This window comes from Stegastes partitus, unplaced genomic scaffold, assembly GCF_000690725.1.
Source record: "Stegastes partitus isolate 25-593 unplaced genomic scaffold, Stegastes_partitus-1.0.2 Scaffold691, whole genome shotgun sequence".
NCBI classification, from domain to species: Eukaryota; Metazoa; Chordata; class Actinopteri; family Pomacentridae; genus Stegastes; species Stegastes partitus.
Genome location: NW_007578422.1, coordinates 155409 through 172800, shown reverse-complemented (window position 1 = coordinate 172800; position 17392 = coordinate 155409). Strand labels below are relative to the sequence as shown.

The following is a 17392-nucleotide window of genomic DNA, read 5'->3' as shown; positions in this document are numbered from 1 at the left end:
AAACTACAGCGTGCTTCACAAAGAAGCAAAAAAAATAAACAGAAGTCATAAAAACATCAGATTTTTAGGATTGTTTGGTGCAAAACATTTAGTGCAGCCTTTGAAAACTTTAAAAAACATTAAAATTTGGAAGTTTTGCAGTTTTAGAACCAAACGTTCCATAAGATTTTATAAGCAGGAGTTCATAATGCAACCAAAATGATTCAACATCTGGTAGATATACAGTTTTTTTTAACCTAAAGTTCCACCTGCAGCCTTTTTAGACTTAATTAAATCTAAATCAACATAAAAAGCTCATATTTGCAGCATTTTAAATCATTATTTTCTACTGAAAAGACAGAAACAGACTCAGATTCATATGATTTCTGAAAATAATCTCGGCTACGCTCCACTTATCGGCCAGACGTTTGAAGGAAACGCAGAAACGTGACGACTTTCACGATCGATTAATGGGTTAAAGTAGTTTTACAACAAGCAAAAAGTCTAAATTCTTCTTAAAGGTGAACATTTTCTGGTTTCTTTCCTCCTCTGTGGACAAAACCAGACATTTGAGGAACCACTGATCCACATTTTAAAAACCAAACATTTAATTTTCTTGACAGATTCAGTCTAAATTCTGTGATTGCAGCTTTAAAATGTGAATATTTTCTGGTTTCTTTCCTCCTTTGTGACCATAAACTGAACATCTTTGGACAAAACCGACGTTTTTCGTCATTTTCTGACGTTTTCGAGCCCAAACAAGAACAAAACTTCCAACATTTCTGAAACCTTACAGCTTTTTGTATTCGTTCCTCTCTGACTTCTTCTTCTTCTTCTTCTTGTTTTTGTCTTTTGCAGATTAAAAGAATAAAACCCCAAAGGCAACAAAATGACATTTTCATGAGTTTTACAGAACACAGCGCATGTGAGTGTAGGTAAGAAACCCGCAACACACTCAACAGCACACAAACCCGTAAACTCGCCGCTGGTCTCCGACAGATTCTTATCGCTCCCATCACAGTCCTGATCCTGAGCAGGTTTAAACAAATCGCCGTGGATTCATCCTCATTCCTGATATTCTGCTCTTCCTCTCGGAGGTCACTGCTGCTGCAGCTGCGTCGCTTCACTTATTGATCCCAGATGATTGTCTTTGTGGCCTGAAGTCACAGCCGGGCGACGCCTGCCGTTCGAGTTGTACTTTAATCCGATCATCCATGAGATGCAGCTAGTTTTAGTGCAGCCTGAACCTTTGTGCGCGTTCTGAGTGTCAGAATCGTTCTGAGACGAGAAACTGCCGGCGTTGTTTTATTTTGAAAAAAATCTGTCACAGGAAGAAACCGTAAAAACTGAAAAGTTCAACGCCTATTCAACTTTTCAACGATCCTCGGACTGATCATCTGAGATGCGTGGTTCCATCAGAAATATTAGCCAAATCTAAGCTTGTAGTTGCAATATTTTAAATGAAATTTACTTTATTCTAACTTGCAAAACAGAATCCTGTATATAAAACAACAAATTGTGAGCTCCTCAGCTTTAATAAACGGTGAAAAAGTTCAACAAAATCGCTTTATTCTACATGTCTGATTTAAAAATTCTGCAAAAAATAAGACATTTGCTTTAACCAGATTGTGTAAAAAAACAAAAAATTCTGCATTTTTGTGTGCAAACGAAAAGCCTTTAATGACTCTGATGCGACCAAGAGTCACGTTGCAAAAATTCAGAGAGTTTTCAGGCTGTTCTGTCAATAAAACTCACAAAATCTAAGCTTGAAGTTGTGATATTTCATTAAAATCACTCGTCTGATTTAAAAATGAACCAAAAATAAACCGTTAGCTCTCTCTGGATTTTATAAAAAGCAAAAAAATCTGCATTTTTCTGCACAACAGGGAAGTCATCTGGAGCTCAGCTGTGACCAACAATCACGTTGCAAAAATTCAGAGAGTTTTCAGGTTGAACTGCAGGCAGTGTTTCCTCAGAGAGACTGAGAGGAAAATCCAACCGACTGGATCAATAAATAAATGCAGCATGAGCAGAGCAGAGAGGAAAAGTCTGGAGACATGGAGATAGTTCAACATCTGGAGGACGAGGAGACGAAACGACCACCAAGAGACACAAAATAATGTAAATGAGACACAAAATGAGAAGTAAAACAATAAATACACGGCACAAAATAACTAAAATTAGACATAAAATGGTGAAATTGAGACCAAAACCATAAAAATAACACATAAAAATGACAAAATCTAGACGAAAAACGACAAAAACGAGATACAAAACAACATGAATGAGAAGTAAAATGACAGAAAAGAGACCAAACTGTCTGTCAGAGTTTATAAATGCTGTGAAAGTTGAATATCTGTAGTATGTTCGCCTCCATTTTCTGTCATTGCACAGCGAAAAATAGGCAAAAAATGGAGTCCAGAGGGTTAAAATGCACTTTTTTCTGCTCATCCAGTGTCAGTTTTCTCATCAAAAGTGTAAAATTCTCCATATGTTTTAACTTAAACTCCAATTTTTCACTTTAGAACCGGAGTTGCATCCGCTTACTAAGATTTGTTTCGCTTGTCGGCTAAACTCGGATCCTGTTTGCGTGTTTTCCGTCGTGTTTTTTGCATCGTCGTCTGCAGCCCCGGAGCCGATCATTAACACGTCCGTCATGTTTCCCAGAGCTGCCGTCGCTTCCTGCCGCTCACATCTGTGGACGTGACAGCAGCCGTCAAATCGTGACGCCGACCGTCCTCCCACGTTTCAGGGAAATCCAACGAGGAAAAAACAAAAAAAGCTTTTTGGCTGAAGGCCGAGTCGTGATGCTCGGTGTCACTTTATGCCTCCTGTTCGAGCTCCTTGTTGTAAACTTTTAAAGTTTCTTTACGCTTCCAGCTGTTTTTCTGCAGCTCAATAAGTCGCCATAAACCTTCAGTGCTGTAAAAGTTTAGAGGCTCTGTTGACTTTTAACTTTATTATAATGTCCAGGAAAGGATATACAGGCATTAAATTACGACCGCAACGGTTGTAAAATGTGTGTTTTTACAAATGCTAAACGTGTCGGAGTGAAATTTTGTGGCTCAGTTACAGCTGCAGCAGCATCATTTGATCGCTAACAATAAAATCTGCTGCGCAAAAGCATTTAAGTGTAAAAAATCAGACCCTGAATGTCGATTTTCATATAAATTTGCCATTTCCGCGACACATTTCAGGTTTTTTTCTGTTCCGTCAACCTCCGAGCAGCAAAAAAATGCAAGTTTTGTTTTAATATTTCAGGTTTTTACTTGTTTTTAAGGCGGCTCTGCTTGTTTTTTTACAGCAAATTTGAGATTTTGATCGCAGTTTGTACCTCAAATGTTCCACCAAAACATTTCCTCTGTCCGGGCCACCATCACTGCATCCTGGGCTAAACTCCGCCCAGGATGACTGTGATTGGTTTAAAGGAATACAAACCATCCAAAGTGTTTTTTATTCCTTATAGCAGAATGATAATGAGGTGCAGTCAGACCTTTCTACAGAGCCACGGAGGTAGTTTAGGCGACACTTTGTTGGTAAAACATCACTTTTACTTCGTTGAATGCGGTTTTATTGCTTGTAGTTGAGAAGTTTTGCATTTTGCCGTCGGTAGCTTCGCTTAAAAAGTCCATATTCTAATTTTTTAGGTCCACTTTTTCTTCATACTGGTGTGTAGCTGCCTTTTTGAGCATGTAAAAGCTCTGCAAACTGGAATGTGAGGAATTCTCAGTAAGTTTTGGGTGATGTTGTGCAGTTTTTATGTCATTTTGGGCAATTTTTTGAGTCGTTTTTGACACATTTAGAGCCACTTTGTGCATTTTTTGTCATTTCAGACGGGTTTTTGTCAGACGTGGAGAGTAGAAAATGATCACACAGAGACACAAACACATTAAACGGTTTATATTCTTTCATTGGACTCCTCCTTTCCTTCAGACTGGTATCGAGCTGCCACGTAAAAGGTCTGCAAAGTTCAGTTTGAGTAATCCTGAGCAAGTTTTGAGTCACTCTGGACAAACACCTTTCCCTTAGTGTGTTATGTAGCTGGTTTTTGTGTTAAAGTTAAACCTCTGCACACTTGAATTTGAGTAATCCTGAATGAGTTTCAAGTCATTTTGGAGCATTTTTTGCATCATTTAGAGTCATTTTGAATTTTTTTAAACCATTTTGGACGAGCTCCTTTCCCTGTCATGTCATGTTTGTGAAAGTTTAGGGTCTGCAAACTTTATTTTAAGCAATCTTGAACAAGTTTCAAGTCATTTCTGAGTCATTTTGTGCATTTTTTTGGACCAGAATTCATCTGGCGTGGACAGAAGTTAGCATGAAACACATTATTTTGGGTAATTTTGGACACAATTGTCGTGACTTTGGTCATTTTTTGTCGTTTTGGACAACCTTTAAACAGGTGGAGAGCAGAAAAGTAGCTAAAAATACTAACATGAGCCTGCAAACATACAGAATTTGGGCCCTTTAAAGAATCTTGATCCTTCCTGAAGCCGGTCTCAGGGTGTTTGATGCCCTCGGTGAGTCTCGGCCTGCAGACGTCGCGCATACGATCGTACGTGTACACGCTCAGCACACTCTTGTGGAGCTGTTGCATTATACCGTCTGTCAAACAGAAACTTGGCAGCGAGTCCGCGACCTTCTCGAAGGAAACACAGTTTCCTAACACTTTTTGGCCAACCGTTGCCGCTGCAGCGCGCCAGCAGCTTTATTGCTCCATACGCTGTTATCGGCAGGAGCTGTCACATGGACGAGAAGTGAAACAAACCTGACAACTTTCTATTGTGTTTGTGTCCCTCAATGAACACACCCCTTTGTGTGTGTGTGTGTGTGTGTGTGTGTGTGTGTGTTCATTATTTCCCAACAGCTCTATTTCATTTACTCAGCCAGACATTTAAAAGTGAAAGAGGCCAATGTTTTTTATCGCGGTGGTTTCTGGTAAGCGGCGGTGACGTGATGCGAGCCCACCCATGCTGATAATCTGATGAGCTCGATGTGTATCTGTTTACCTGCGAAACAGCCGCCATCTAACGCCCTGTTGTTCTGCTCCTGCCTTTCAGGTTAAAGAAAGAAGTGAAAGAACAGAAAGAAAAGTGAGTACAGCGCTCTTTCTGCATGGACACTGGGATTTCTGGGGGGGAAACAATGGGGACTTGAGATTTGATCTTTTTCCTGTTTTGCTCTGCAAACAAACCCTCAGTGGTCTGCAGCTCTCCGCCTGTCCGACAGTCAACCACAGGCGCTTGTTGTGCTTAACCCTCTGAACTCCGAGCAGCAGCTTTCTGGCCGTTTTCACCGTTTTTCACGTCTGTGGAAACAGAACGGTGTGAAGGAGGAAAGAGAACTCAGAGATCGACAGAAATCAGGAACAAAAAAGGCAAAAACCATTAAAGTTGAAGTATTTTATTTATTTTACAAACATAAAAACACCTGGAATCAACATGTGGAGCATTTTTACAAGTGTTAGCAACATGTTTTATTGCAGATATTCAACACTTTACAGTTTAACGCTTGGCTCTGTGTAAACACTGCCTGCAGTTCAGCCCAAAACTGTCTGAATTTTTGTCATGTGACTGTTGGTCGCAGCCGAGTCAGTTTTGAAGTCTTGGCTTTGTGAAGGATTGCTAAATTTTTTGTATTTTACAGCAACTCTTTCCTGCAAATCGTTTATTTTTGGCAATTTTTTTTAAACGAGATGTGTAGATTAAAGCTGGTATTTAAATAAAAATATCCTGATTTTGAGCCTAGATTTGGTTAATTTCCCAGATGGAACCAAACATGACAAATAATAACTTAAAGACTCATCGAGAAGGTGCAAATCCACAGATTTTTTCTATTTTTTCAGTTTCTGGTTCTAATAAACGGTGTATTTTTGGCGATTTTTTAAACATTTTTTTAAAACAATATCACCTTTTCAAACTGGCCAGCTTGGTTTGGAGTTCAGAGGGTTAATTATTCTGCCTGTTATTTCCACTTTAACTCTTCTTTTTATACGCACACACTTTAAAAAAAACACTCCGATGTGATTATATTTCCTTGAAGCCGCAGTGGCCGAGCTACATGAGATCATCTTGGGAGGTGATTAGCAGGTGAATGAGTGACAGCTGAGGTCGTTGCCCTCCGTCACATTCCTGCTCTTTTACTGTTTACATCCTTTAACTCCTGTTTCTCGCCGCTCTGACACAGATAACAGTGTTTCTGAAGACCTGCTAAGCGTTTCTGTTTATAGCCCGCTCCTCCCTCCTGCAGCCGTCAGCATCATTAAAACCCCTTTAATCCTCCCTTTTTTCCTGCCAGTGGCTGTTAATATTTTTCGAGGCGTTTGTCGGCCGTGTTTTGGTTTTTATGCCGGGTCGTCTGTCGTATAGATAAGCCGTTCTTTAACCTCGGGTTGATGCTTTCCCCTCCAGGCCTCGGGGGTCTGAAAAAAAAAAAAAAAGTTGTGAAAGCGAGGAGTCAACTGTCAACGTTCAAAGAGGAAGTTTTCACATTTGCGAGGCGTCAGGTCCGTCCTGTTGGATCTGTCGTCCAGACTTCCGCACCTTCGCGGATTCGGATGCGAAACGTTTCCTGGAAAAGTCAAAACATAACTTTTTGCCCCGTTTAGCAGGTCGGCTGGAGGCGTCGGATAGTTTATCCGCTCTGAAAAATCCCCACAAACACTGGACTCGGAGTTTATTTTGTGCAGCTCTTCCTCCAGCAGCAATGCTTTCATCATCATCGGCTTAAATATCTGCAAAACTAACTTGACATTCTCACCGGGCTCAGCTTTCCTCATGCTAGCATGCTAACACACTAAGCTACGACGGTGGAAGAAGAGCTCAGATAGAAGTAGCACAATGAAAGTCATGCATTTAACAGCTTTAGTGGCAAAATATCCTGAAATGGACCAAAAGTATGCACAACTGTGAGTTTCAGAATAGTATGTGTTATTTTATTGGATGATAATTCTTGAGGTATTAATCTGCTGAACCACAGACCTGGTTTAAAAGGCATGTTATTATTATTATTATATATTTAAATCTCAAAAAAATACACAATCTATCAGGCAGAAACTCTACTCATCTGTGAAGTCCTGTTCTGTCGGGAAAATTATCAACATTTTATCAATATCTCTTTATTCCTACATGCCTGATTTAAAAATTTGCCAAAAAATAAAGCGTTTGCTCTAAAAAGATTCTGTAAAAAGCAAAAAATTCTACATTTTCTTCTGCATCAGGGAAAGTTTTAGTCCTTCGGCTGTGACCAACAGTCAGGTGACAAAAATTCAGATAGTTTTTAGGTTGAACTGCAGGCAGTGCAGCATGGATCAGAACCAGAGAACAGAGGAACCAGATGTTGGAGATACATCCAGCTGATGGTGGAACATCTGTCTACAGCTGAAGAGTTGTAAAATAAAGGTATTTTTTTATGATTATAAAAACACATCTCTGGGCTTTCTCTCCTCCTTCGTGGTTTGTTCTGTTTCTGTAGAGCTGCTGGACTTTATGTTGTTTTTAAAATGAACCCACAGTGAGTGAAAATGAGACCAAAACAAAAAGTGAGTTCAGAGGGTTTATATGACGGCTGGTGCAGGTGAAGCTGATTTTAATGACTTAATTTACTGCTGAGCAGCTTGTAAATTGACCTGCTGGAGATCAATAAAGTTTGATCTTAATCTGGTAATAATGCGTCACCGCGGGGCTTTCCTGCGACACGGGGCCGCTGGTGATCGTGTTCAGTCGTTTATAAACTGTGAAATAACGAAAGCTGTCAGGTAGAAGCGTAAACACGAGCGCTGAAGTGAATGTTCGGAGTTGTTTTACAGCAGTGAGCCGGGATCGTGTTAAACATTACACCTGTCAAACATCAACATGTCATCTGGGTCACTGCTAGCCTGTTAGCATGTTAGCATGTTGATGTTTAGCTCACAGGGCTGCTGACGTGACTGGAGGCTTTTTTAAACTATAGTTTTCTGATTGAACCCTGAGTGCCGTTTTAGTGGAAAATTAAAGGTTAAAGGGTTCAAACGAGGGATTTCCATCGACTGAATGTCTTCAAACTGAATACACCTGTGGCAGGATGAGGTGTTTACTGGCTCCTGTCATGTTTTCACTCACTGTGGGTTCATTTTTCACTGGAACATAAAGTCCTGCACAGAACAGAACAACCAGAACCAGAAGGAGGGAGAAGAACGACACAAGCAGAGTGACACAAAGAGACACAAAGAGACACAAAAAGGTGCACAAATGATGCAAAAATGACACAAAAAGTTGCAACAGAATATCAAAAATGGGAAAACCGCGTCCACAGATGTTACCAACACCTGAGATAAAAGTTGCCTCCACAAACTGTAGATATTTAACTATCTCCATGTTTACAACCTCTGCAGTCTGTTTCCCCATCAGATGTAGAAAGATGTTCCACCATCAGATGTAGAAAGATGTTCCACCATCAGATGTAGAAAGATGTTCCACCATCAGCTGGATGTATCTCCACCAATTGATTCATTGATCCAGTAGTTTTTATTTTCCTCTCAGTCTCTCTGAGGAAACACTGGCTGCAGTTCAACCTGGAAAACTCTCTGAATTTTTCCTCACATGACTCTCGGTCACAGCTGACTACAGATGAATTTCCTGTTACGCAGAGAAACGCAGAATTTTTTGCTTTTTATAGAATCTGTTGAGAGGAAACAGATGATTTTTGGTCGATTTTTCTATAATCAGATGAGTGATTTTGATGAAATATCACAACCTCAGCTGTCGGACACTTGAAGTTCTTCCTGTTTTTACCGTTTCTGGCTGATAAAGGAGCCTTTTTTGCTTTTTTTTGGTGCATTTTCAGATTCGGAGGGTTTTTATTTTTCTGTCGTCTCAAACCGAAAGCAGACACCCATGAGATCAAGGACGAGTCTTTGTTATGAAATCGAACCTGCTGCTGCATAACAAAAAAAAAACATCGATGTTCGACTCAGTACCAGGGCGACGAAGGTTCTGCCGAGACGGGTCCTCGGGTCATGAGACGTGTTCTGCAGCGCTGCCAGAACCTGCTCCGATACGCCGGACACACTTGTTTTTATACCATTTTGTAGTTTTCTGCCTCTAAATAGCACACAGTCGCCTTCAGCCGGTCCTTCTGCTCTGGTTTTTAGGTAGAACAAAAGTTTCCTCGTGTACTTTCTGCAGCGTTGCACCAGGTGTTCGGCTCACACCTGTTTGTCCGGAACAAGGTGAATCAGCGAGAAAGGCTCGACCCAGATGCAAGTTATTTTTTTGGGGGGTGTTTATTGTCCTGAATTCTTCTGGGAGACTTTCCCTCGCGGCAAACTATTCATTTCCTCCGACTCTCTGCAGCGTCATTGTGCTGTTTCATTAAAAAAAAAAAGACTTTCTCACGCCGGCGGTTGAACCTGCGTCATCCTGGGTGTGTTTTTACAGATCAGAGCACATTTTAGCTTCTAGAAAAGCTCATTTCAGATCTTTGAATCCACACAAGACTCCTCTGTGAACCTTCTCTGATGCTTTCCCTCCAACAATCCCGAAAAATCGCTTTAAAAAAACCAACCAGCCAACCACTGCCCTGATGTGCCTGATTGCTTGGCTCTGATTTCAAAAGCACAGATTTCTTTTGGTTCGATCTTCTCTCTCGTCAGTCTCTCAGGCTTCTCTCTCTCTCTCTCTGCGTTGTTGTCCTCTCTCTCTTGCAGAAAATCCCGGAAGGGCAAAGGCCTAAAGAGAAAACGAAAGAAAAACCGCGACAAAACAATTCACGACGCGTATGTCAGCTCCGCCTTCTCCACCTACCTGCACCTGAGTGTTGCGCTTCTCATAATTAAGCTAATTTGGGAGGAGCTCCTTTGCCCCTTTTAATTCCTTGTTGTCCCGTTTTTAATTCAATCAGCTCAGTTAGCATGTTGCTTCCGTGTCCTAACTCTTGTCCCGTGTCTCGCTAACGTAGCTTCAGCAGAAAGAGGCCTCGCACACAAACGGACCCTTAACAGAACAAAACAAATGTCCGCCTAATCTCCGCCTTACACAATGTTTGCAAGACGTCTGTTTGTGGAGATACGGCGGGGAACCGTAAACCTCCGGTAGACGCTTGTAGGTCATGTTTAAAGAAGCTGGAATAGACAGATCCCAGATCAGCTGTAACCCGACGCACCAGCAGCTCCTGTATCAGCGCCGGGATCACGGCGGCTGTAACGCTCGGTGTTGAGTCTGTGCCGCTTTGCTGTGTCTCCCCCGTTCCCTCCTCGTTTTCATCTCTACAAACTGTTTTTTTTGTTGTTGTTGTTGCCTAATGCTGGTACTTTTTTTTTTTTTTGTATGTAATGTGAAGATGTGAGTGATGGCTATCTGTTTGTGGTCGCTGCTAGGGGAGGTTTGTACGCCGGCAAACGGTTTCTCAAGTGCTGTTGTTTTGTTTTGTTTGTCTCTTAAAAAAAAGAAGAAAAGATCCAGAACTAATATAAAGATGATCTCATGTTTCTTCAAACTGTGATTCCTGTGTGTATGTTCATGTGTCATTTGTACATTACTGAGCACAATCTGAAGAAATGTACTTTTTTAGAACGTTTTTTTGTCTCTTTCTCTGTGTGTTGGGGGGAAAAAACAAACCGAAACAAAAAATAGTCAATAAAATGAAATCTGTGTTTAACGGAGCACCCAGCAGACCCTCGAGTTTTCTTTACCAGGAGTTTGTCAGAGTGAGCGTGTGCTGTCATTGACCTGCGGTATATGTGCTGCATGAACCCTGCATGTCTAACACAAACATCTGCCAGCGGTCCAATCATGGCGGGAGGTGTGGGGGTGTGCCGAGGGTAATTTTACTGCCTGGATTTCTTTCTTTTTTTTTTTTGCCTGCTCAGTGGGAACCTGTGTGCAACTCTACCCAGCTGTCACGCGCAGAGCGGCTTGGCTTCGGAGGGCAGACCGGAGCGAGCCGAGGGGTCGACCCGAGGGCGACCTTTCCTCGTGTCCGGCTGGGGGGGCGGTGGTGGTGGTGGTGGTGATGGTGGTGGTGGTGCACTGTGGTGATGATAACGTCTCTCCATCTCTGTCTTGTCTGTCTCCGTCCAGCGTTTGCGAGCCATGTTGCGATCACTGCTCAGAGAGGAGAAAGCGTTTGTTTGTGCAGGATCCCTCGACCTGCCGGTGCTCCTGCAAACACACAGACGAGTACTGTAAAGAGCGCCAGCTAGAGCTCAACGAGAGGACCTGCAAGTAAGTGACGCTGCCGGAAACTCAAACCGGAGCTTCGGGAGAAGGGGGATAGGACGCTTACGTGTGCCGATGTTTGGCATTTTTACTAACCAGTTATCGATAGATTATGTGCGCTGCTCTGCTAGCTGAGAGCACAAAGACAAAACCTGCAAAAACTGAAACACCAGAACCACAAACCAGGAAGCTAGCTACAGAGGCTAACGGCTAGCGGCTAAGTTAGCATGCAGCCACAGGAAAATAAGAAATAAAAATAATGTGAAATAAGAAATAACACTTGTAAAAGATGAGAATGACAGGGACAAAAAGTTCAATCTCACAGTAATAATTATAAATACCAGAAATTTTTTGTAAATACCAACAATTTTTTGCACATTTCTTGTAGATTCCATCAATTTTTTGCACCTTTTTTGTAGATTCCATCAATTTTTTGCACATTTTTTGTAGATTCCATCAATTTTTGCACCTTTTTAAAAGAAATACCAACAATTTTTTGCACCTTTTTTGTAAATACCAACAATTTTTTGCACCTTTTTTTGTAGATTCCATCAATTCTTTGCACCTTTTTTGTATATACCAACAATTTTGTGCTTTTTTTAAAATACTTTTAACAAACTGCAAATTATTCCTATATGCTAACAGGTAATGCCATGTTAATCATGATTTGAGTGGAACCGATCGTTCTTGCACTTTCCACGCAAACATTAAACCGATGTGATTCCTGCGTTCGCGTGCACCAGACGTTATCTTACATCTTCAGAAGCTCGTTGGTAGGCGTCTCTGTGGCCTCATTTATGGCGTTGTACCATATTCTACCTTTCCTTATCAAAAATACTGCAGCTCCTGCATTATTTTTATCACCTCATGCTGTGTTCAGCCTCCTTCTCTCCCCTCATGTTCCCTGTGACGACAGAAACCATTAGAGCTGCTAATACTGCCAGGCTTTTTCCCTGCATGGAGGAACTCTTGGCGCCTCCCCAAAGAGGTTTTATCCAGCGCCAGAATGACACGACCCAAGAATAAACCTGTTTTTTTTTAATTGGGCTCGAGCATAATAGACATTTTTGTTCATCAGAAATAGCAGGAAAACGCAGAGATTTCTGTCAAATGAGGTAACGCGGACTCGTACAGGAGTCACATTCTGAGTCAGGAAAAACCCCGACGACTATAAACTGCTAGAACGTGTGTTTTAGCCAAATTACCACTTCCCATAAACCCGAGTCGGCAGCACATGAGGTAACGGCAGCGTGATCAGTGTGGAGCTGTGAAAAGTGGAAAAGCACAGACGGCTTCAGGCTGCAGCAGCCTCAGAATAAGGCTGCAATTACCACCACGTACATTTTACACGCTGTTGTGCTGGAAGAATGCGTGCGGTTCGCTTAAATGCTAACGAACGTGGCTAAAACCAGGAGGAGTTTGTGTTCTAATCGATAATTTATGACAGCAATGAGCCAAATGAGGGTAAAGTGTCGATTTAGGCCTGAAGCTTTTGCCCTCCCGCTACCTGCGTTTTACAGAAACCCTTTTGCAACCAGAAATAACGGCAACGACAACCTCCCAACAGCAACCGGTGCACTGAAGCTGTTAAAATTAGGATTTATATGAAGCTCTGTTTGGTTCTTTTACTAAATGATCCACTTAAATGACAGTTCTTGCCTCCCCGCCTGCAAAAAAAAAACTGTTTCCCCATCGCTATTATGATGGGGCACCATCACTGCATCCCGGGCTTAGCTCCGCCCAACGCAGCTGTGATTGGTTGAAAGAGATAGAAACAAAGCAGAGTGCAGTCAGACCGTTCTACAGTGCCATTAAGGCCGTGGAGATAATCCTGGAACTACAGGAAACCCACAAACAATCATCAACGTCTGCAGTTTTTCGGAGCTCCGTCGGGAGTTTTAGCGTCTTTCGGCTCTTTGTTTTGATTTCCTCCCGCACAGCTGTTTCCAGCAGAGGTTGCTCTGTTCGGTATCTGCCCGCCCCCTTTTTTTCGGAAGTTATCAGCCCATTAAAAGGCCGTTATCGCACAGCATTCCCATCCGCCCGGCCCAGTGGAGGCCTTCCACACCTCCCAGTAGGCTGACTGGGCTGTTATCGCCCCTTTATTGGCTCCCTGTTATCACCTTAATCACCGCTGAGCTGCAAATTAGCACTTCCAAGAGGGACAAAAGTCCACGTTCAGAGGTGTTGGTGTAAAGCAGCGGACTTTTACCCAGCAGGCCTGAGCTTCAGTTCCATCTCTGACTGTAATTATGGTTTATTCTTTGACTTTAGTCCCGTTTTGAGTTTACTTTCACTCTCAGTTGGCGTTTGGAGAAGTTTAAAGCTGCTGAGTTTAGAAAAGGATCTGAGACTGGCTGACACCGTTGAGGTCTATTTGTCAGTGATTAAAACGGACGATAACGTCGACTGAGTCTATCAGGATGTGAAGGAAAGTCCTACCAGCCCATGTGTGTGTATAAATACGGAGATAACTGCAGTTTAATGGACTGATAATGCACAAATCGGTGTTCAGCACCGAGCCACAGAACAGACCCTGATGTCGGTATCAGCAGTCGGTGGAGCCCAAACCGGAGCAAATCCAGCCTGAAAACGCAGCTTCAGATCAGCCTTACTGGTAATGTTCAGGTTTTTAGTTTCTGAATGTGTAAATAATCGACTGGTTGCAAAGTTTTTCATCAGCTTTAGAAGACAAAAATATGAGTTTGAGCTGCTCTGAATTTGCAGAAAAATTACTGCAGATGAGTCACCATTACCGATCCGTTTAGAGAAAATGAAGTGGCTGTTTCTCTTATTTGCTGCACTTTAAAAAAAGAAAAAAAAAAACACTAAAATTCCTGTTTAAAAACGAATATAAATAAATAAATTTTAAAAAGTTGATTACAGTAATGTTCATAAACTGTAAAAACATTATAAAGTTACTGCAAATATTTTTAAATGAATATATATTTAGTTGATTTAAAAACCATATAAAACAGATTTTAAAAAAACATTTTAAAAATTACATAAATTATTAAATTTTTTTCATAAATTATGTAAAAATACAGACATTTGACATTATTCACAGTTGTGTCCTGCTCCCTGTAAATCGTTGCTCTTTTTATGATTTAACCAGATACTGAACATAATTTAACAAAACTAGAAAACATGTTTAAGTCTTTAATACGTATAATTTCTTTTAAGTAATAACAATATTAATACATGAGTCTTGTATCGTGCTTTGAAAAAAAAACAAAAAAACAGACACTTTACAAAAAACAAATCATTTTATTTTATTATTTTTTTATTAAATTACTGGGAAACATTTGTAAAATCAACCAAAATAGAAAAATGCTGATTTGAATGTCATTTGTTTTAATTTATTTTTAATGTAATATTTTTTTCCTTAATATACAATTTTTTCTTTTAATTATACAAGATTGAATATACAGATTTTTTATGTGGGGATTCACAGATTTATCCTGTTTTTTTGTTGTTGTTGTTGTTGTTGTTTTAACATTTAAAATGTAAATCAATTTTTTATTTTTATTTTTTTTAATGTAATTTAACAAAACCGGAAAAATCTGTAAAATAACCCGTAAATTGTTCAGAAACCGTCCCGTGCTTCTGGCTCTCATTCGCCTTTCTGTCCTTTTGCTTCTGGTTTCAGATGTGACAAGCCAAGAAGATGAGAGAGGTGCTCGGCGCACCGGATGTACGACATGAAGGAATATCCTCGCGATATTTCACAGCACAGCACTTTGAACCGTAAGCTCTTCTTTTCTGTGGAAAGCATTCCCCTCGGACTGACTGAGAGAGAACAAAGAGAAAAGACTGAACTGAAGTCTCCTCCCACTGTATATCTGTGTGTACATAGACCATACGACAAAAACACAACAAAAAAAAACAAAACACGAGTACAGAGTTGTTATTGCTGCTACAGAAACGAGTAACTAAAACCCACCATTCGACTAAAAGCGAAATAGCCGCCATGTGGTTGTTTTTTTTTGTTTGTTTGTTTTGTTTGTTGTTTTTTTTTTTTTTGCATTTCTAACCGGCTTGCCATGCAGGTGTAGTCTTATTGTCGATTCATTGTATGCAATTACTTCACTGGATATGAGTCTACTGTGGTTGTGTGTCGGTCATAACACGCAAAGAAAACAAAAAGAAGAAGAAGAAGAAGAAGAAGACACCTCTCGACCTGAGACGTATTTAACGAGACTGAAGAGGACGTGGCTCTTGCTTTGACGGACTGTTTTTTTTTTTCTGCTTTCGTGGAGTAAACGAACGGGCGGGACGTCGCTCGCCTCTCCTCCGAGGACGGACTCTGACGAGACTCCGGAGTGCCATACTTGCTTTTTCTAAAGGGATAACCGCTCGTCGTCGCCGTCGTCGTCATCGCAGCGCTCTGCTACGTGGAAACCACTGAAGATATCCTGTATACTGTAGTTTGATTCCATTCTGAAACCTGTGCCTCATGTACTGAGAAAAAAAAAATCCTTGGAGTGCTTTTTAAATTATTATTATTATTATTATTACTTTCAGGAGAAGGGGGGGGGTTGTCAAAGTAGTTTTGTTAGAGCTCAATACAGAATCCATTGATTATTATCTTCTCTGTACATACTTAATATCCCTTTACGCCATAGTCCACCCTAGATAATTTATCATGTCATAGAGTATTTTTCAGTATTCACGCGTCTACCCATATTTAATTTGGTCTATTTATGTATGCAGTGTTATGTACCTGTGGCTGTCCTTTCTCCTCCATGTTTAAGGTCACTGATGGCTACTCTCAGCGCTCATCTCATCATCATCGCTTTTCTACAAAAAAAAAAAATCTATTTGTTAACATTCCCTAACTGGATCGTTTGTGCCGACGGCGTCTCCCTCTAAAGACTCTCACTGTGTGTGTTTGTGTGTGTGTGTGTGTGTGTGTGAATGTGTCTGTGTGTAGTAAGTTGTATTTAAGTATTTAAGTGAGTAGCGGACCCTGTGTTTCCGTCCGTTTGTACGCAACGACAAAAAAAAAAAAGGATGCAAATACGAATAAAACTTCTGCTAGCAGCTCAGCAAACGTCACCGCCGCCGCCGCCGCAGCAGCGCCGCCATTTTAAATCTGGATCCTGTCCGCCATCAGTCTTAGAGCCATTATTATATTATTATTATATTATTATTATTAGTTCTATTTGTCTCTTCTTCACTATTAACATGTTTTCTGTGTCTATGTAAAAAAACAGTAAACCATATTTATTTTCAAATCATATTGTTTTTATATAAAATAAGGAAAAGGTTGCCGTGTTGTGAATGCTGTGTCTCCGCCCGCCAGAGCCTCCGCCGTGGTGTTGTGCAGATTCTCAAAAAAGAAAAAGCTCCGCAGGATTTCATCTGACAAACTAGGCAGAGATAGAAAGATGCTATTAGCCGACAGACAGGCAGATGTTCAGTGTGATGTTTGATCTGGTAGATCGACGAGCATTTAGCAGCAGGAGCAGAAAGCAGGACTGTTGTCAGCATCAATGAAGTGAAAACAGCCAAAGAATCGGACAAACTTTAGAGGATACCTGACTAGAAGAGCAGGTGGAGCTTTGTGGTGAAGTTTTTCTGCAGAAAATAGTTATAAAAAACTTATTTTAGTGTAAACAGCTGCATGATGTGAATCTGAGTGATAGTTTGATTCTAGTTACGACTTTTTGTGGTTAAAGTCAAACTGTTGCCATCAAAGTCTTCCTGTGGTGCAGCGATGCTCTGCTCCCAGCGCTCCTGCGACGCTGCCTGGAAGTGCAGCTACCTAAAGATGTGAAGCTCCTAAACTGAGTCCAAACGGAGACCCTTCAGCCTGAATTTCATTTTGAGGAAGAGGAACAAGTTGCAGGAATCTGCAGAGAAGAGCGACAATCACGTTGCAGTGGTAAAAAAAAAAAACATCAGCTGGCGCAGAAACGTGTCGTCGAGCTGCAGCTCAGATGGTTTGTTTCAAATGTTTCAGCACAACTTCCCAAAGCACAACCACACGAACATCAAAGAGAACAGTTCAGTCCAAAATGAGTCAGAATTTATTGAAATGGACACGAACACGATGTCCAAAAATCTGACCAAAGACTGGTCCAGAATGAGAAATATTTGTCTAAAATGCTGAAAAAAATTGTTCAAAATTACTCCCAGTTTCACCGAAATTAGTTAAAATGTTTTCAGAATGACTCAAAATGCGATGAAAATGACTCAAAATTGTCCTAAAAGAC

General features: G+C 40.9%; 1 protein-coding gene across 2 annotated transcripts in view; it reads left to right on the top strand.

Annotated features, from left to right (window-relative positions):
* Positions 1–16411, top strand: part of vegfab (vascular endothelial growth factor Ab) — a 21639-nt gene extending 5228 nt beyond the window's left edge. Inside the window, exons 4-8 of one of the 2 annotated variants that reach the window (XM_008290688.1) lie at positions 838–914; positions 5040–5072; positions 9665–9733; positions 11037–11180; positions 14824–16411. In XM_008290688.1, the coding sequence (XP_008288910.1) occupies positions 838–914; positions 5040–5072; positions 9665–9733; positions 11037–11180; positions 14824–14845 (345 nt within the window). In that variant the 3' untranslated portion in view covers positions 14846–16411. The remainder of the gene's footprint in view (positions 1–837; positions 915–5039; positions 5073–9664; positions 9734–11036; positions 11181–14823) is intronic. The other variant, XM_008290689.1, reaches the window with a different exon arrangement.
* The last annotated feature ends 981 nt before the right edge of the window (positions 16412–17392 follow it).